This window comes from Diadema antillarum, unplaced genomic scaffold, assembly GCF_040938485.1.
Source record: "Diadema antillarum isolate AM-2024a unplaced genomic scaffold, OU_Dant_1.0 seq00001391_RagTag, whole genome shotgun sequence".
NCBI classification, from domain to species: domain Eukaryota; kingdom Metazoa; phylum Echinodermata; class Echinoidea; order Diadematoida; family Diadematidae; genus Diadema; species Diadema antillarum.
In genome coordinates, this window is record NW_027272146.1 from 663,477 (window position 1) to 684,857 (window position 21,381).

The 21,381-nt window shown below is 38.9% G+C and overlaps 1 protein-coding gene across 1 annotated transcript in view; it reads right to left on the reverse strand.

Moving 5' to 3' along the window:
* Window positions 1-21,381, reverse strand: part of LOC139708945 (uncharacterized) — a 206,720-nt gene that overhangs the window by 113,216 nt on the left and 72,123 nt on the right. The window contains exon 10 of the mRNA XM_071620914.1: window positions 12,725-13,444. Within this exon, the coding sequence (XP_071477015.1) occupies window positions 12,725-13,444 (720 nt within the window). The remainder of the gene's footprint in view (window positions 1-12,724; window positions 13,445-21,381) is intronic.

A 21,381-nucleotide genomic window follows, 5' to 3' on the forward strand; every position in this document is an offset into this window, starting at 1 on the left:
TCATGACTCGCGCACATAAACAAATCCCACTTCATTCATTCATCACAAAGAGGTACACTGTAGGTACTACTATTACCCCGTGAAGTGGTACACCTACAACCCACACCACAAAGTGGGCAAATGGTGCAGACTCCTTGCGGTTATCCACACAGGCCTAGCAAGATTCAGCAAATGTTATGAACAAGGCACATTGTGCCATAATCATTATAAAGAAGAAGATTGTTTGATGATGGAGTGCACTCAGACTAGTCACTTTAATGTTTGAACATCATCTTGCACATCATTTCCTATAATGAGCTATTTTGCAAGTTTGGTTCCTTTGATTTGTCAACCATTAACCCGTTGACGATGAGTCCCGAGTATACTCAGTCAAGTATCTACGGAAAATGCGTGTTGTAGCAAAATCAGCCCCTCCTCAACGGGTTAAAAGTAAGCCATCATTTATTATATCATCAGCCAAGAACAAGCAAGATCAGTCCAATACTCTACAGAAGATTCTTTTAAAGAATACATAGTAGGTTTGTTTTCTTAAATTCCACTTGCAAAGATTCACCTACTGCAAAAAACAAAAACAGGGGAAACACGATGTAAGATCTGGCACTACAAGAGCACAGTCTGGCACATCATCAATTATAACGCAGTCATATGTATGTGCACAGAGTTATCTGATGCACCAACTGCATACAAGTATTAGCAGTACAGTGACAGTGCTAGCATTTCCGCTCACACTCAATCTCTACACTCATACCTGCACTATCAACAGTTTCTAAACTAGGCTTCCACATTTCAACAATCACCTCATCAGCCACGCTGTGGCCGGAGAGTGTGACGCTCGCGGCCGTCCCAATCAAGCCGCGATACGGTCTAATATTTCAATCTGCCATTCCCAGAATGGACCGGGCAGTTGAGTATCGCCATTCCTGCCAGATCATCATGGATATAGTGTCATACTGACACTAATGTGGGCTGGTCAGCGGTCACTGATCTTGCTATTGCCTCTCATACATTGTACAATGAACATTCTTGTGGCACAATATTCATCAACCGTCTCAAAACAGACAAAAGAAATCTGTATTTTTTATAACAAGATCTACTGCCCCTTCTTTGACAAAATACATATCTCCCTCATTCTCTGTTTCCATTCATAAATGGATTTCTACTCAAATTAGTCACAGGGCAAATAGTTATTGTGGAGGATCCTCTGTTTATGACTTTGTAACTAGACTACTATGACAAGGTTTAATTTATGAAAAAGTGCACCACGCAATATCTCTAAATTTGTCTGAAGTAGAATACACAAAATGATGCCACACACTACTTGAATAGGGTAACATCATCAGTGCAACCATTCTTTCAAACCATATCTTAATTTCTTTCATGCCATTTTTCTTTTCAGTCCTGATATTTTGTAGTTGGAGTTTTGTAACAAAACATATTTTATAGAGGGGGTCATAACAAATGTTTGTTTCCAATCTTCTACAGATAAGACCAAACTGCAATATTGTCAGATGGACAATTATCTCAACTTAATTGACAATTAATCATGGTGTAATCAAAAGATAATCAGTGTCATCATGATAGTTATTTATACAAGTAATTGATTATAAATATTTTGTTATTTCTTATCTGTTCTCGCATCTAAGACAGGTATGAAACATACTTAAAAAGATAATGAAACTTACAAATTCTTGATGTGAAGAGCTTCCAACAACAAAAACAAATTCTTGCATTTTCTTCAATCACATTTGTGTGGCTTTATAACCCATTATAAGTTTAAAATAAATAACAGAAGAAACAACTACAATGTTTGTGATATCAAATATTTGGATTGGCATCTACCGCAGTAACACAATCTTAAAAAGAATAATCATCTCAGTTCTGAATACCATCTAACTGAAGACCAGTGAACAGTTTTCATGAAAATTCATTTGTAGCGCGCACACACACACACACACACACACACACACACACACACACACACACACACAGAGCAGCCTTGCCATAAGAGCACAGCCAATGACATGCCATGAGAGCATTTGAAATCCTGCCATCCATCTCAGAGGAAGAGAGTCAAGACGACTTCCCTGGCTTTTTGGGATTCCGCGGAGCGCCAGCATTCAGATACGCTTGGGAAAACATTTCGAGGTCGCAGCACCAAAAGTCCAATGATTCTCGTCTGTCCCCACCCCCACCCATCCTCCCCCTTAACCTTCCCCTCCACTTCACGGGAGAACGAATGAAATACTTGACTGATTAAATACACTCACGCACGGCAAATCATTCCGGCACGAGTATTTACTGAGAGATTTTAGGCCAGAAAAGACAAACGAATAAGAATTCCTGCCATGCTTGTCTCGCTGTCTATGCAGTCATATCATATGTCAATGTGAACTTTTCTTGTGTGCATGCCAACATCTTAAGTATGACAGCGGCGATGCACATTTCACTTGTGCCACAATTGACCGCATCGCTTTTGTTTATATTTCAATCACAACTAGTCAGATGGGGACTGCTGAGCACTTTTGCTCTTTTCGCGTGGGGCACTTTTCCATATGGGTCAAGAGAATCCCCGATGAATCTATTGATTTACAAGCAGTGAAGCTGACCATACCAAAGGAACGAGCACATGACCTCCAGTGAAAATGACCTGCAACTAACAAAATGACAAATAAACACACACACAAACAAGTTCAACGTCTCTGATGAGTTAGTTCCTCTGTGACAAAAAAAAAAAAGTCATTCATTATAATCGAAAGATGCCTCAGGAGTTGGGGGTATCCTTTTTTTTTTGATCAATATGAAAAATTGTATATCCTAAAATCTCATTTCAAAGCAGCTTACCTCCCAATACAGAAAAAATTACCTCTGGGCACTTTTAGACCTCTACATCTGGCCTGAAGGACAATGCATTCAGGTTAGGTGGAATAAATCCCCCTCTCATTCTAAACAAGGTGGCTCAAAAAAAAAAAAGTGACAAGTTGCCTTTCATCACCAGCTCACCTTTCAGAAGAGTATTCAGACCATAACACTACAGGTCACCAACTGATGCCAGAACAGGGCACAAAATGTAATCCATAGGCTGGTAGCATACTCCATCATGTCACAAAGAACTGTGCACGGTGCAGCACACGAACCTATTTCGATCGTCTGTCAATTCATATACTGTAGACATGTACGTATTTGCGGCACCTCTGCCTGACATACCATGATTCTCTTCCCAACTTTATCTTGCACTAAGATTACAGAGAAAAAAAAGGAGCAAGAGACAGACAGACAGACAGACAGACAGACAAACAGATAGGCAGACCAAACATATGCAAAGGCACACTGGAAAATGCTCCATGGATTGGGACATTTAGAATCATGATCATAAACAGCACATAATTTTATATTCTACAATTTGCAGTCAGCCAGTTTCATCTATTCTTCTTCAATATAGGACACACAGCACACATCAGATGAGATGATGTCACTATTTTAGAAGTCTTGTATACTGAAAGAATCCCAAGAGAGGCTGTCACATGTATAAACTCAAATTGGAGGTGATACAGTTGTAGTTTAGGGCTCCATGACTTAAAACCCATCATGTGCTTTCAGTGTGAACTGGCTCATCAAGCACACAATGTCAGAATTGCTCTGTGATGTAACAATTGTTTTGCTAGAAATTATTACATTTCATAGAGGGACAGTCTGAAGCAGTGCATGATGTCAGACTTGCTTTGTGATGTCACAATTTGTTTTGTTAGAAATTTGTTACATTTCACAGAGTAAGGGTACCAAGATACTGTAAGCCCATATCCCCGCATATGGTACACTTTTAACTGGCTTTAAAGCAATGGGTTTAGTGCATGGTGATTTCCCTACTCTCTAGGTCAAGGTCTAACCCCCTTCGAACAGTGCAGCATCAATGACGAGGACTGTATATTTCCCGATAACCCCTTTACCTCCATGCAAACACACAAAAATTTGACCTACTCTGGCCTCAATTTCACGTTTGTTTTGCGATTTTTCATCTTTTTTTTTCCCCATGCAGCCAGCTTCCACAGATAAACAAAAAACAATCCCGCTCCAAGCAACTATCGACATGATTTGATAATAGGCAACTTAAAAGACACAATGTACTTAAATCTCACAAATACAGGGTTGCAATTCCAGAGTATTACGGCATTTGAACTGAATGTTACAGCTGTAACTGATTTGTAAGAGCAGTGTAACATGAACACAACGACTGCCTAATTACCAACCTTGGCATACAATACTATAAAATGTCATCATATCAAAATAAATACTTATTAAAGATGTAATACCTGCAGAAGGGGACTTTGGTATCATTTTTCTCTGGTGACCATGTGAGTTTGGAATAATGTTTATATAGCAACACAAAGTACATGGATAGAATTAAAGAAAAGAAAGCCACATGAAGACTGCCAGATGTCTGAATGGAAAGGTTGCCTCCACATCAGTGAAAGGCCAGTAGCTAGGTAATAAGACATCTGATGACATAGCAACAAACTTGAGAATGAGTCCGGTCATAAATGCTCAACTCACCCACGCTCAAATCATCCCAAACATCCTTCTTTGCCAGTCAGTCGCCACCTTCGCCAGCCAGCTTCCCCCTTGGCTCCAGCAAAATAGTCGACCATAGAGATGGTCCCAGCAGACGATGTATGTACAAGTATGTATTGGACCGATCACGGACCGTGTACGAACCATTGACACAATCTGCCAGCAAAACTCTGCATCTGTCCCCCATTCCACAGTAACTTGGAAAGTCCCTCTCTTCCTCCTTCTCCCTAGATCTCTATCTCTCCTCCTTCTCTCTCTCATAAATCGTTCCTTCTTTCTATCTTTTTGTCTTTGCTTTGCAAACAAACAAAACAGAATGCCAAACTGCTGTCAAACAAGGTCACCTGGACTGGGTATGATCTATGATCCTCCTACCCCTCATCACAAAAACGTCCTGTGGTACGTCCCCCAATTGGTTCTCTTCAGTTCAGTTCGAATCACTGCCGTTCCTTCTCACCGGAGGGCAATGGGCGCAATTTCTGGTCCATGCAACGATTACTAGTCTGGGGCATTGAGACATCAGTTTACAAGCATCAGAGCAGTGGGCAATTCATGTTTTTATCAAATACCCACAATCCAGCTATCAGACACCCACATGTCCGATAGTTATGAAATGAGAGAGAGGAAAAAAGCAACAACAAAGTAATATCTCTTCTTTGGAAGGCAACGTTTGTGAAACCTCAGATGGATTTTCATACTCACGCACACACAAACACACACAAACAAATAAAATGATTATATTGTGCCATGTAACGGATATTCACAAGGTTTATATACCAAACACTCAATTATGCCACTATAGTCACATGCGAGAAACTAGCCAATCCTATCTTGTGAAAACTGGCAAAGGGCCTGTATGTAGCTCTCCAAGAAAATAACAGGAAATTAAAGGATTAATCTTCTCAATCCTAAACCACAGGTACTTCCAGGTACTGACATAAGCTCGAAAGATGTACAAATTGGTATCCACCCATGGGTGATGTTTTAATTTTGATGAATATGGCTTAAAAATAGGTTGTGAATCCATACATTCCTCATTATAAACTGTCAGAAATTTTCTGATACTATCTTAACTTCCTTCCATAACGGATACATTTGTCCACTTTAAAGACAGTGATTCTATCAAACATGTACATGTACCTGTATAATGCTGGTTTTCAGAGGGTGTCATGCATAAAAACTGCAACTAGTATTATGTTCACAAGTACATTAGCAAAAGAACATATCTCACCCAAAATTATGTCAAAAAGCAAAAGGAATTCAAAACTTATTTCAGCCTTCCAAAACTTTGCAATACCTGTAAATTAGAGGCACTGATCAAATAGCGATGACTGCTCCAAAAAGGCATCATGTGTTATCTTTTAAACCTATGATACAGCCTCACCAGCCTGATTAGAAACCAAAGCCAGTCAATTTGCTCTTCTTGTACTGATACAATTAAACTGCCTTATCTCGATCTAATTGCCTATAGAACTGAAAAGATTTTTGGAACAAGCTAGTTCTTGAGTGTGTTTGTGATTGCTAGTTTCTATTGAGATGCTTCTTAATCTTGCCAACAACAACAACATCACACTGATTAAATCAAGTGTACGTTGCTATGTAATGTGTCTATGTGTGTAATGATCACATGAAACACAGCTGAGAAATAGAATAAAATCAGAGATAAATGTGTTCAAATTTGTTAAGATTTCTGAACATTTTCAAAGTGAATAATATCGTAAGTTTAAAATTCATAAACATTCAAATGTACATACATACCATTTTTACGATTAAGAGACTGACTATTTCTCTAACTGGATAGATATCAGTACATAGATCTCTGCTATATTGACAACAAAGTACATGTAGTATACATAATTGTTGCTACTACTCCATATATACCACCAGAACTATGGCTCCACAGACTTACAATGTAAAATGTATTAACAGAACAATCTTGCATAATGCTGACCAACTTTATCAAACCTTATCCCACAGTACTTCTAGCAGACAAGAAGATCACCAAGGTGTACAATAAGCATGGGCAAAATGACTCAGATTATTAAACTAGTCTACAAATACCCTGTCTGCAGCTTGTAAACAATCCTATGCAAATCTCGTGGGTCTGCTAGTAAGACTATTGCACGGATGCAGAAGTGTCAATAGCCCGATGCTGGCAGTCCAGACGGGGGAAATGGTTCTTCTCCTCCTCCTCCCCATCCTCCTCCTCCTCCTCCTCCTCCTCCTCCTTCACTTCCTCTTCTTCCTCTTTTCCATATTCTGCCCCAAACTGTTGTTGTTTATCATAATGATACCTCTTTCTCATATTCTGCCCCAAACTGTTGTTGTTCATCACAATGATACCTCTACTTCAAATAGCTATTTCTGTGTCTTTACTTGTCTCCCTCTTCCTCACTCCATCCATCCCTCCCTCCCTCCATCCATCCCCCAATCTATCTCTCCATCTTTCCAACATCCGTCCACATACTGTTCTTCTGTCTCCTACAATTTCTACCACCTTCTACCCAGGCCAAAATGTACACTTTTATCTTCTACCCCCACATCCCTCTTTTTGTCCTTCCACACTCTCATCATTTGTTTTTCTTTCTCCTCCTCTTCATCATCTTCACCCATCATCATCTTTATCCTCCATCCCTGCTCGTTCTTCCCATGCAGTCCTCCCCTCTTTAATTCCTCATTTCCTTACATCAATCTTTCCCTGCAATCTCCATAGATACTGTCTCCTCATCGATCTTCCTCCCCTTGCTCCCTCCCTCTCTCTCTCCCCCAGTCTGTCATCTTTTTCATTCTTCCTCTGTCACCCTCCTTCCATCAAAACCAGTTTTCATATGAGCTGAGGCGGCTGGCGGTTGAGGATTTGGGGGGGGGGGGGGAAGAAGGGGGGAGGGGGTTGATGCCAAGTCAAAGTCTGAGAGAGGCTCCAATTCCAGGTCATGTATTCCCACCTGGCCAGGTCTCAGGCAAGAAAAATATTCCCCGGGGATTCCAGATGGAAATACATAATTTGGATGGGGTATATACAATTGCACAAGGTAGGCACTCCAATCTCTTGACAGACATAGATTTCTAAGAGATCGAGTCACTTGTACTTTCCATCATCTCTATGTCTTTCTTGGGCTTTTTTCTTCTTCTTTTTTTTGTCCCCATCCCTGCCCTACTTTTTGTCAGTGTACACACTTCATGGCAAGAGGTGGCGTTACATTGCACACGCAGGGTAGGATGTGAGGGGACCATGTCTTGAATTTTCCACGTACATGTACTACAAAAAGAAAGAGGAATGCCTTCAATGATATGTGATCACACCGCCTAAAGCCTCAATGTTGACGCCCTCTGTAGTAGCTATACTTTCTGCTCTGCAGGGCATGGGGTAAGATGGTTTTAATTAGACAACATCCATTACAGGACAGTATAATCTAAGAACTAGAAGCCCTAATTTTCCAATGATATGAGACACTCTTGACGAAAGTAGGCCATAAAATCGTTGCCTGAGTGTACAACGCGCGTGGTCCATACTTCTGATAAAATTCAACTGACAAATATACATTTTCGACAACTCTACATGAAATGTGAGATTCTCATTTCCTCGTAAGGTATCCATCGAGTGCAGCTCAAGCACTCAAAGATTACCAGAAAATTTAAGTCTAAATCTAGCCAAGGATAGTTTGAACTGTAATTTCACAGGAAGGCCGTCAAATTCCATCAAGAATTCTCACCTCCAGAAAGAGCTTGGTAGAAAGTAAATGGGCTACTACACTACCACTGCTATTTCTTGATGTAAATTGCATTCCAGTAAACCAGTGTTGTTTTTGGTTTTTAATGACATTACATGCAATAGTCATGAGCTTATACACCAAGATTGAAACTTAATTGAAAGAGATTTGGCAACAAATAAATTTATTCTTCTGCCGCTGTGCATTTAGTGACAATTTTATGCAAGTTAGCACAGACAACTCAAACATATACATTTACCTGCCCCCCCCCCCCCCCCCGGCATTTTAATTTATTCATAAACAGCAGTTCGAAACAGTAGTTAATACATCTTTTTTTTTTACTATTCACAACTTGACCAAAAGTATGGCAAATCATAAGATTATTATGTAAGTCTGTCAAGTAAATATGTTATCTACTATGCATGAATTGAAGAACTCTGTGAGCAATCGGCTATTTAAAAACACCATCTTCTTGTTGATTATCGTCAGAGTGAAGATCAATGTTCCTCTGTTTCATCATATGCCATAGGCCTTTGATAGACTCCTCTGAATTCTACGGGCTGACCAATTAGCCCATGCTCACACTGCTTTTCTCGCTGGGGTGTCCTGAAATTAGCATCACTAGCACACAAATGCACATCATCACCATGACGCTCAATCACGGGGAAAACATAGCAAGATAACACACCTACATGTTGTACACTACATGTTATATATCTTGTAGGCCGAATGTCAATGCATTCAATTCAACAGCTAGCATATGTAAGCTGTGAGTAAAAACATCTCATTCTGCAAACTCACTGCCCATGTGAGTAATTTTCTCATACTGTGATATACATTACATCTGCTCTATAAGAACTTTTATTTTTTAACTTGGAAGACAATCTCCTTAGAGCAGAGATAATTCCTGTAAAATCAGAAACATTTGTGGCATGAAACTTTTGTGAATTGGAGTCAGCCGTCTTTTTTTTTTTGGGGGGGGGGGGCATAAAACTTCTGCAAATTGCCACTGGCGTTCAATGTAATGAGTAGACAGAAACATTCATGTACAGCTGTATCTTGGCTCCTTGCAATATTTGCGAAAGTTTTACGCACGCAAAAATGTCCGGTTTTACAGTAATGCATCACCCACTGTAGAGGTAGCACAGCTTGGCATGTGGCAGTCACATGACCGGCGAGATTCAGGCAGCACACAACCCGAGCCTGCGAATGACCTTTCAAATCTTAACCCACTGAGATACAGGGAACCGGGGATGTCGCGCATATTACAGCTATGGGAATTTAGCATAATCTCTGAGACAATGCATCAACACATCTTCACCTCATCACGGTCGATATTTCACCACACTGACATTTAAAAGATGTGTCTTTCCCTTCTCTACTTGCCTGTTCTAATCTCATCTCTTTTATGATCCTTTATCTCTTTCCATTCAATTTTCTCTTCTTCTCATTCCATACTCTTTCTACATTGTATCTATTCTTGCTTCTACAACCTTTTCTTCAACTTTCTCCTACTGTCTATCTGCCTTTACCTTTTCTTCCTCTTCTCTTTCTGATGCACATGGTCTAATAATCTATGATTCTTTCTTTTTCTCTCTCTGTATGTAATTCTTTTATAAATGTTCTTCTTACCTTTCATGGGTAGATTGGAGGTTCATAACTGCAAGAGATTTCACTTCCTGGGAATTTGCACGTGTGGTATTTTGTTTACCAGTTGAAAGTTTTGTATTTTTTTTCTGCATGTTGGCTTCTTACGTATGCTATGATATGCAACTATGATTCATGTTACATAAAAATGTTTTGATTTTACCATGCAATCACTCAATCAAATCACTCACTCACTCACTCACTCACTCACTCACTCACTCACTCAATCAATCAATCAATCAATCAATCAATCAATCAATCAATCAATCAATCAATCAATCAATCAATCAATCAAATGATCTATCCATCCATTCATCCATTAATCAATCACACAAACAAACCTGATGTGTCCTCAATACATTACTAGAGTTTGCAATGTATGGCTCCCCTGGTTCATAATAAAAGCATAAGGTAAAAATCACCTAAATCGGACATACAAAAAGAAGAAAGAAAAGCATAAACTGATCGTGTGTCCACATAACTCATATCTAGACATTTCTTACAGACATTGTGTAAGCATGAACGAGAGTGTAGAATTTCTTTTTAGTCATACTTTGCTCCTAGTTAAAAGCATTTCACGGTTTAAGAATTTCAAAGATTTTTGTCTCTTTGTTGGTGCATTTATCTACAAATTTTCTGAGGCAGAATCACTATCCTAAATGCATTTAAGGCATTTTGGGGCAAGGAATAAATGCACTCACGTTTTCAAATGTGTTTAGAAAAACTGATTTGAAGTGGCATTCAGAGGGTGATATGAAATGTTTTTGAGACCACATTCTCCAAGTAAATACATACAATGCCGTTTTGTAACACGTTTATATCTCCAGCTTTCGTCAACTTCCAGCTGTTTCTGGTGGGAGAGAAAAGTGCGCACCATTGGTGTTTTCTACCCATTGTTTGGTGGTGAATGATGAAGGCATATTTAGTGGTATGCAGTGGTGCTTTGAGAATCGTGTTTTAAACCATGTTCACAAACACCACTCGAAACACATGTTGAAAGAAGATTTCCTCTTTCAAGTTACGTAACGCAGCCTAAGTCCTCTGGCTTCCGTGTCACTTACTCTCCACCTTCTTTCTCAAGCACCATCTTTGCATCTAAGGTGTTTTTTTTTTTTTAATCTACTTCCGTCATTTCCTGTCTTTTTATATTTCTACCTCGCTAGCTTCCTTATCACTTACTTCTGGTCTCTCTCTTTCTCTCTCTTACCATCTTTCTATTTGTTTGTTGTTGTTGTTTTTTTATCTACCTTTGTCTCTTCCTGTCTTTGTAGTTCTTTTCGTGTGTCTGGCTTCATTGTTACTTCATACTTCCGCTCTTCCTCTTTCTCTCAACATCTTTCTATCTATCTCTTGTACCTCCGCCTCTTCCAATCTGTCTTTTTATCTCTTCTGTCTTTCTCTTTCACCATCTTTTGACCATTTTTCATATTTATATACGTCTGTCTCTCCTCTGTCTTTCTATCTCTCCCACCATCTTTCTACCTCTATCTACCTCCGCCTCCTCCTACCTGTCTTTCTGTCTCTTCTGTATCTTTCTCTCTCTCCATCTTTCTACGTCTATCTACCTCTGACTCTGCCTACCTGTCTTTGCATCTCTTTCAGTATCTTTTACTCCCTTATCTCTCATCAAATTCTATTTCAGAATACTTGTTTTTCTCTCTTGCACGACTTAATGATCATAAATCACCCGGGCCCTGTTTCATAAAGCTGTTCGTAAAGTTACGAACAACTTACGAGTGACTGGTGATCAGTTCTGATGTGCTATACTTATCAGAATTTCCACAATTCAGCTCAAGAACTAATCACCAGTCGCTCGTAAGTTGTTCGTAACTTTACAAACAGCTTTATGAAACACCCCCCTGGCCTTCCTAAGAATACTAGAATACAAGAATAAGTATAAACATCAGCTACAAAGGATAATTAAAACAATATGACCGGATGTACATGGATATAGAACTCCCCCCGAGTTGGATAAGGACTACAAAACATACAGACTGAATTAAGCGAAGCCATATCATGAAGACAGTTATCTGGTCAGCGAAGAAGCCCCACAGAATCTCAAATTCAGCATAGTCAGGATGACATTCAAGCAGAAGGAAATGAACACCCGAAATATTCTCGTTCAAAAAAAAAAAACATATAATTCGGAATGAGTCCTTGATCAATGAAAGCCATTATAGCAGTGCATTTCAGACAAGATTCATTACAATAACCATGTAGTTTTCTTAGTTATCTCCACTTAGATTTAAGTGTTGAAATATTAAGTACAGGACATTTTCACAAGAGGTGGGGCACAGATATATGCCAAAATTTGAAATTGAAATTTGGGTAAAATGCTTAAGCTGGATGAAAAGTACAAGTTTAGGCTCCCAGGACAAAAATTTGTTTTTTAAATATAAGATGTTTGATTTCATTTATTACAATGGCTGCCAAATTATGCTCAAACATGTAATTTGATACTACCAAAAAGAACAAAAAAGAAAGAAAGAAATTTGGGTGCATTCACTAAAAGTAGCAGCAAGACTATCCCAAGCTCAATCTGGAATTCACTACTGTGGAGGGTATAGTATCAATGGAGAAAGTTGTCAGTGGGGATATTCACCTAAATCTACAGTATTGGTCAACTCTTCATGTGGTCACCTGCTGTACCTGGACATTAGGGAGGAGGCCTGTATTGAAGACTGCGCAAATCGTCAGGCAACAATAGCACAAGGTACCTCCTTTGGGCTATTGCGGTTTGTCAAGCCATCATTAGTATGACCTATTAAGAGCAAAAAATATGAATGTACTTTAGAGCCTACCTTCTTCTTTAGGCGGTGTCCATATAGCTCCTTGACGTGAAACACTTTGCTGTTGAATGATGGTATTCTCTTACACATATCCACATAGAGCTGCTTGGCGTGGTGAATCTTCCCAGCCGTAGACTCCTTGAGGTCGCCCATGACGGCAGCGTAGGTAGTATAGAACTTCCTCACTGCCTTCTGAACAGCCTTAGAGCCCGAGCACCCGTAGGGCAGGCAGAGCTTGATGGCATCCACAGAGAGCTTCTCTTGGAGACCCCTGTCCGCAGGGTCTGCACTTCCTGGGTCCCCAGCGACCTTCCCGGCCTGCGAGCCGTGGCAGATGGGCGAGGCGTCTTGCTTGGAGCTCTGGCGCGAGAGCCGGCGCTGGGCCGAGGCAAAGAATCCCACACTGGCCCCACCTCCACCCCCGCCGCTGCCACTGCCGCCGCAGTCAAGGATGCTTGTCTCACGGGTGGCGAGCTGGAGAGAGGTGTCCACAGTGTAGTTGTGCCACTCCGGCTCCGAGTCCACCAGGGTGCGGTTGCTGGAGCTGGAGCTGGACAGCATCTGGTTGCTAGCCGTTGTGTGGAGGGCGTGGCCCGTTGCCGAGGTGGATGGGGTAGACTGGGCCTTCTGGAGACTGGTGGTGAGGTTATTGGTGATGAGCTGAAGGGATGCTAGTTTGGCTGCATCCTCTTGACTACACGGCAGACTCCCGTCTAGGACGGACTTCTGGAGCTGCAAAACGCAGAGTAAAACAGTAAAAATGTATGTTGAGTGCAATGCCGAACAGCTCTGAAATATTCATGTACCCTTCTCCATCAGTGAATTTTATATCCCCTCATCACAGGCACAACAGCTCATACAAGCGATGAGGTTTATTCACTGATTTCTGCAAAGTTAAGTAATGGCAGAATACTTCAGCAGCTCAACTTAATTGTTAAATTGCTACTGACTTTAAACTTGAAATGGCAGGTCTTGCATCAATACTGAATTTTAACAAAGCAAAGTAAAAGTTTATCTATGAATGCATGGTTTCAGACAGCAATGTGTTTCATATAATAGAATCAATACATGCTCCCCCAACAAAAGCATTACACATACTACATATTGTAAGATACTCTTTTCCTTGACAAGGATGAAGTTTAGAATGTATATCTGGTCAAACTTCAGAAATAAACTGTGTATAACTGGAATTATTCAGAATCAGCCAATGACAATTTATAAACACATCATAAAATATTAAAATCATCTATAGACTGCAATCTTTATTGGAACGTATTCACTTCATTTGATACATGTCTCATAAGTAAGCATCTCTTGATCTGTGACTGACCAATCAGAGCCTTTATCACAAAAAGGCTTAGAGTGAGTATAAAGCACTACAGACTAGTATAGTGCCCGTACAAGGATTCTGTAGGAAACTGCAGGGGATTTTGCACATGCTGCAAGGTACAATGTAGTCCTACTTGTATATCTTCTACCAGCAAACCACTTTAATCACTGTATCCAGTTGCTACATGCAAAGATTTAGGGGAAGCATAACATGTAAGTTTCACCACAAACGGTTATCGTCGAGGAATCATCTCTTGTGATTTGCTAATGCAATAAAGGTCAAACAAGGTCATTTCTCTGGTTATGTGACCTATTTCCACCAATGAAAATGCCAACATTATTCAACATCCCATGATGTGAATATGAATAACTCATATTTGACATAATTTTTGGTTTCCCACAAAATCTATTCCTTATTCCATATATTACAGCTGGCTAAATTGATTATTTTCTCAATACAGAATATTTTCCAGCCACTACTTTAATTAAATTCATTCATTCATTCATTCATTCATTCATTCATTCATCCATCCATCCATCCATCCATCCATCCATCCATCCATTTATTCATCTATCTGTCTGTCTATTTATTCATTTGTCTGCAAGGAATAACCCTGTATATCAAAGGAGCTTACGTACAAGCCAGAAGCCAATGTCTAAACAATTCATGACAATGCCCACAGCAGTAGATTGTAATCAGCACCCCTGATTGCTGACCAATGCATTGTACACTTCCGAGATTCAAGCAAGATTTCACTGGTCATACCACTGGTTCCCCATGATGGTTTGAAGACATAAATAAAAACAAATTGGCAACTGCAAACTCAAACTCCGAGACATCATGGAACTCAACACAGATCACTATCCAGACACTGCTGCTCCTAATTGGAATGTCATCGTTCATCCTCACTGCAACAAAACCGGTCGATCCGCATGATGGGCCACTACTTACGGAAGCATATCACAAACTGATGGACGCCTCTGGGTTATTCCATTTATACATCCACACTCAATGCCACTGTGCAGGTTTTGATAAAGCTAGTAAACATCACAAGATTCCTATGTTGTGCACAACATAATGTAGAGGAAGAGAAGACACGTCTTTCTGCATTCAAACAAATGTTTTCCATGCCACAGAAGAACAAGCTGCCTCAGTTCTAAAGGAAAATAAAGTTAGGGGGAAAAAAACATCAAACATTTTCCTTGCAGACATGAACAAGTTTCCTCCTGCGACAAATAAATTTGCTCTGCTCTCTTTAGCAAACTTGGGGCAAGCAGGAACCCCTGTAGAATGAGCAGCTCAGCAATAGAGCCAAACCACAAGTTTTCAGAATGAGTCAATCCCCATAAACTTTTTTTTTTCTCTTTTTTTTTCTTCCAGCCAGTTTCTGATTTCAAGCCCACACAGCAGGGATCAAAAGACTTCCTCCAAGACCAAATTGTTGGTGTGAGTTAATAGGCTGTTTTCACACGTACAATGTACTGAGAGAATGTATAATCTGAATCACGATTTTGGTGGTGAATCACATACTATATAGAATCGTGATTCAAATGACGCATTTTGGTCATGTGTATGCAAACTGGAATCGCAGAGGATGATTTGAATCGTAATTCAAATGGCAGTGTTCACATGTTTTCCAGTGACGATTCTTAATAATTATGGAACGAAACAGTCATGTGTATGGATTTCTGAGTGGAGTTCAAAGTGACTTTGCAGCCACTTCCGCAGAAAAACCTGCGCACCTCAAATGCTCACACTGCAGTCAAAGTGCACATTACTCACTCCTCAAACGTGATTGATGGGTAGACAGAAAGAAACCGAACCCCCTCTGGATTCTCGCTCTGAAAGTCCAAACTGAACAGAATCCCCAAAACCTTCCTTGGTCATGCGCAAAAAAACAACAATAGTAATGTAATTGTTGTCTTAATTGCAATTCAGCAATGCAATACTGTTTCTCAACCCGTGTGAAAACGGTCAGAGAGAAAGCGAGAGAGAGAGAAGGAGAGAAATTACCAAAGGTGTTGTGTTGTCTTCCTTCGGTTTCTCGAACTACTACAGGCCCGGAGGCACAGCACGTAGTTATTGAATGAGGAAATGACAAGAGGACCTGACCCTAATCATCCAAGAGAGATAAAGGCTACATTCCAAGACAATGGCAAGTCATCATTCATGGATCAACCAATACCTATCATTTGACATCAGCTGTTTGAACTCCAAACTTCAGCATTCACAAACGCGTCAAAGTTCACTCGCGAGGCCCACTGTTTTTCTTTCTCTCCTCAAAAGAAAGGAAAATATTAAACAGACCGAAAGGAGGGGAAACAAACATACATGGAACCGCAAGACCTTTCGTTTCACAATTGTGTGTGCATAAGAATATTTCACTACCATTATTTGAGACACTTAGCTCTTTTCTTTCTTTCTCTTTCTCCTCCCCTCCCTCTCTCTCTCTCTCTCTCTCTCTCTCTCTCTCTCTCTTTCTCTCAATTTTTTCCTCTCTCTGTGAAAACTGAAAATCACACAATGTATTGTGGTACACCCCTCTGAATATATTGTATTCCACTTACAGGCCAGCTCAGCAGTGAAAAAAAAAAAAAATGAACTGAAGACTAAAGGGCTCCTGACAAGTGTACGGAGAGGTACAAGCAATACACTCATGTTCATATTTACTAAAGACAAATCAACAGCACTTCAATAGTAAATGTTAGTTTCTCTCAGACACCCGAATGACACTGGCAGAAAAAAGAATGAGTAAGATTATATCAAAGAGTTTTTAACTTGGTAATACATGCCACATTCTCATGAGTGGCTTTGCTTGAACGATTTACGAGGACAAAAACTTTATTTTTCAACAGTATGATATCATGCAGGAAGAAATTAAGGGGCATGTTACAGCTCAGGAAAAACTTGCTTCCTGTATGGTATTTAAACGGGGAGACTCTCAATCAAGAATGTGCCCATGCATCACAAAACCAACAAGTAGTCGCATGCCCTGATTTTGTACGTGAGGACACAAAATTGGTGAGACGAGTCAGCCTACTCAGTCTCAAGTTTTTCACATTTTCTGAAAGAGCAATTCTTCCTCGAAATTATTCTTTGGGATTATAAAATGATTGGAAAATTTTGTTTTTTACGGGTTTTTCTAAAACACCTTTTTGGAGAATTGTGTGATGGTTTGGAGAAACCCTCCACCTGACACCACACACATAAATTGCTGGGAAACAGGCTTTGTTGACATGATACAGGAGTAACTTGTTGACTCCACAGGCTAACTTTTGCGGCAAGAATTTCACACAAACATTGCAAGTGTGGGTCAATTTTCTCCCCCCCCCCCCCCCCTTACATGATATGAACCAAATTCCTCAGGAGGGAGTAATTTTATTTTGAAGGAATGGTGACAAACACAACAAATAAACTTTGGTGAGAAACTGGTGCTTAAATTGCCAGTTCCAAAGATACAATGTATGTCACAGAGTTTACACTAACTATGGGAACAGCTACTGTACATGGGAGAAAATATGTAAGTTCCTCTGGAATAATTATAATTCCCTCATTGCAGTTAATTTTCCTCAAACATCTACCATGTCTTTCGCAGAGAAAAATTAAATACACATAAAATATGATTATATTCCAAGAATGCAAAGGCAACAAATGTATATCCTTCACACCACAAATAAAATTGAAAATCTCGGGGATGTTAGGAGCATTTCAGGTTGAAAAGTTGGATATACTTTGCATGTATCCAAAAAAAAAACACCAATAAAATGAGCCATGGGTTGATTTTGATTGGGTCACCTTCACTGATTTGACGTTATGGGTATTCTTTTTTTTTTTGACAAAGGAACCCCTTTTCTATGATGTATCTTAATTCTGATTATGAAAAAAAAACCCACAAAGACTTTCAAAAAAATAAGTAGAAGTTTAGTGTCTTTAATATCTTTTGCTGACCCAATTCTTTCTACAGTTTTTTTTTCTCCCATAAGGTATGTGTAAACATGGACTGAACTCTAACACAGAAATGTTTAAAGCTGTAAGCTGTAGTTTCCATACTTTGACAAACTTATGAAAAATATGTTATTGATTTTACTTGTAAGTATACCAAGTCTTAGTTTAACCCATTGAGGACAGGCTGATTTTGCTACAACACGCATTTCCCATAGACACTTGCCCAAGTATACTCGGGACTCGTCCTCAACGGGTTAATGTCAGTGATAATTCCTTCACACTGATTGCCATGGAGTTCAAAAACACATTTTTTTTTTCCTTTGTTCCGAATACAATTAAGGGTGACTCGGTGCACTTAACTAAGGCCTATACTTCAAAGCTCCTTTTATAGAAGCAGGCTCCCCTAATGCAATAAATTCTTCCATCGTAATATGATATGAGCATATCATGCTCTGATGGTTTAGAAACAACCAATTTTACCAAGTTTTATATAATGATAAAGCTTTGAATCTCCTGTTTCAGAATTTGATTGTAACAAGATTGACATTATAAGCTTTTTAATTGATACTTTGCACAAATTCATATTAATCCTTGTATTTTTCATAATGATTTTCCTGAATTCTTGTGCACCATGACAAAATCTGCCTCAACAAAATGTGTAAATTTGGTCTTACAATCACCAAGACTTTTTCCTTGAGGCAAAATTCTTTCTTCTTTTTTTTTTTTCTTATCAATCAACTGTATGAATGTGGTTTCCATGTATTGTGTGTGTCTGTTCTGTAAGGTATTTTGCATTGTCTGCATTTTATGAAATTAGATTTCCCCCATGTGAAATTCAGGACATCACAGTTTAAATTTTCTGCTCTGTAACCATGCTCAGTTTACGTACCAAACCTAACCCGTTGAGGACGGTTTGATTTTGCTACAACACGCATTTCCCATAGACACTTGCCCGAGTATACTCGGGACTCGTCCTCAACAGGTTAAGTAACAGCTGTCAGCCATGATACAAGATTGCTTTACTTGTTTCTTCAGTTTTCTACATCACTTGATTCTGGGCAATTCCGCGGTAACGGAATTACAAATCAGAGAATTTTGGCTCATATTGTTTCCCCCTGTAGACTGGATTGATTACTTAGCCTTCTCTTGATACATTTAAAAGATGCAGAGGTACACACACTATCACCCCAAATACAAATTTGTTAAATGTTCTCACTTGGTTGGTTGCAAAGGAGGTCTATGTGTGATGGTAACGGAATTACCAGAAAATTGAGTCACAACTTGAACTCTGACTTTGGGAGTAGTTTCTCTGAAATCTATAACACATACACTATAGGTTGTTGTCTCATTTCATCATTGATTATGTCAACTTCGATTTAGTTGGATTGTTTTTCAAATATTTCATCACATTTTCTCAGCAGCAGGCTTTTCCCCCGTAAAGTCAGTGGTAACGGAATTACACAAATGGTAACGGAATTACATCTTCTGAAATACACTGGAAAAAATACAAATTCTTGGTACTCATGTATTCTGAAATGTCTTGATAAAGATTGTTTATGCCTTCAACTAAAATATAACCACTAAATAAGTACTCTCTAGCCTTTAACCTAAAGCTGATACGAGTGTATAGGTGCCAAATGAGTTTCTATTGTCAAAAAAACATAAAATTTTCATGCTAACGACTATGATTTGAAGTTGTAACTATGTCAATCAAGATCTCGTAACTTCAAAGTACCACATCCATCAAGATTTGTCTACTTTCAAGTTAAGAATTTCTCACTCTGCAGGTAAATGACATCCAAGACACATGGTAACGGAATTACGCTACAATAGCCCTACACAAATACAATTCTATAAATCCAGTCAACAATACTCAAGTTTTCTTGTATTTCTTTTGCTAATATCATGCAAGACACCTTTCTCTGTTTTCTTCTTCCTAAATATGCTAATTATTTATAATATGTGTGAATTACTTACAAGTACTGTACATAAATATAATGTGCACACGCACAGAAAATAACAAAAAACTGTCCGGATTGACACTGAATTTAAATCTAAATCATGAAGTGCCAATTTTCAGTGCAAGAGCTCAGTGTGCAGACCCATCATTGAACACAATGTTTGATATCAAGGATGAACACAAAGGATGCTTGAAATGTTTTATTCGTTAAGTGAAAAGATGCAGTTGTGGTTCAATGACAATATATAATTAATTACAATTCAATCATAAATTGAAAAGAAATTTTTCTTAAATATGATTATTACTGCACCAGTGCTCAATCATTTACACTGTACATTGTGGCTTATATTAATCACTAAAACTTTGTGACATTTCACTAATAGCTGAAGTTGCCCCCTGGTATACAATGTACAATGTAGTGCATAATTTGATAATAACCTTACAATGTAAGTCCTACTTAAACCTACAAAAATAATAATAAAATACAGTACAATAACTTTAACAAACTACAACTGTTTGAACCATTAGAGTGACTCCACCAAATTATGTAAATTTATCTTTAAAGGTTAGAGGGCCTCTTTTATCCATCTGCAGCTCACTGTGTTAGAGCCAGAATATTCAACCTGTAAATAAAATCAGTATTTACTTCTGACCACACAAAATTTTCAAATGACCTCTTCAGAAATACGACAGTGATTTGATCATTGACTGTAATCATGACGTGGCCTATAGATTTCCTATTTTCCTGTCTCTGTCTTTCTTCTTGACTTTGACAATTTTCTCATCCTGAGTGTTGCCATACATGTATATTCACTCATAAGAAGTGTGCATCTTCTCTTTGCAGTAAGTGGTATTTTGACTGCCTGAAAGCAAATGATAAAATACACTGTAATGGCACCATTAAAGGAATTTGGATTGTATGGCAAGTGGTAACATGAAGAGTAAAGGTAGAAGCAGAAGCCCACTGACTTTATATAAAATCTTCTTAGGACAGGAAGTATAGGCCTAAATGTTACAATTTAGAGCTGTATCACAATAACTGACTTGGTAAATGTTCATTACAAATGGTATTTTTGTCTTTATTACTTTTGTTGAAAAGAAAGGATTAAAGAAGAAATTTCAAAGGGTAGCAGATGCTCTGTATCAAAGGGGCATGAAAATCAAAATATGTGTCTCTGTGGACGAAAGATCTAAGAAACAGATGAAAGAAGGTCATAGTCATACACCTACCATTAAAAATAAAGGACTTGATGATGGAAACAGGACATATTCAATGGTCTTAATAAAGTCTTTAGCATACAGAAAGATCAAAGGTGCCACATTCAGTGGGCATCCCGTGTCAAATAATGACTTCTATCACATTGTGTATGATTCTTCTCTAAAATTCTTGATCTTTCCTCACAAAAATTATCCTGTTCATTTCTTTCTGTTAGT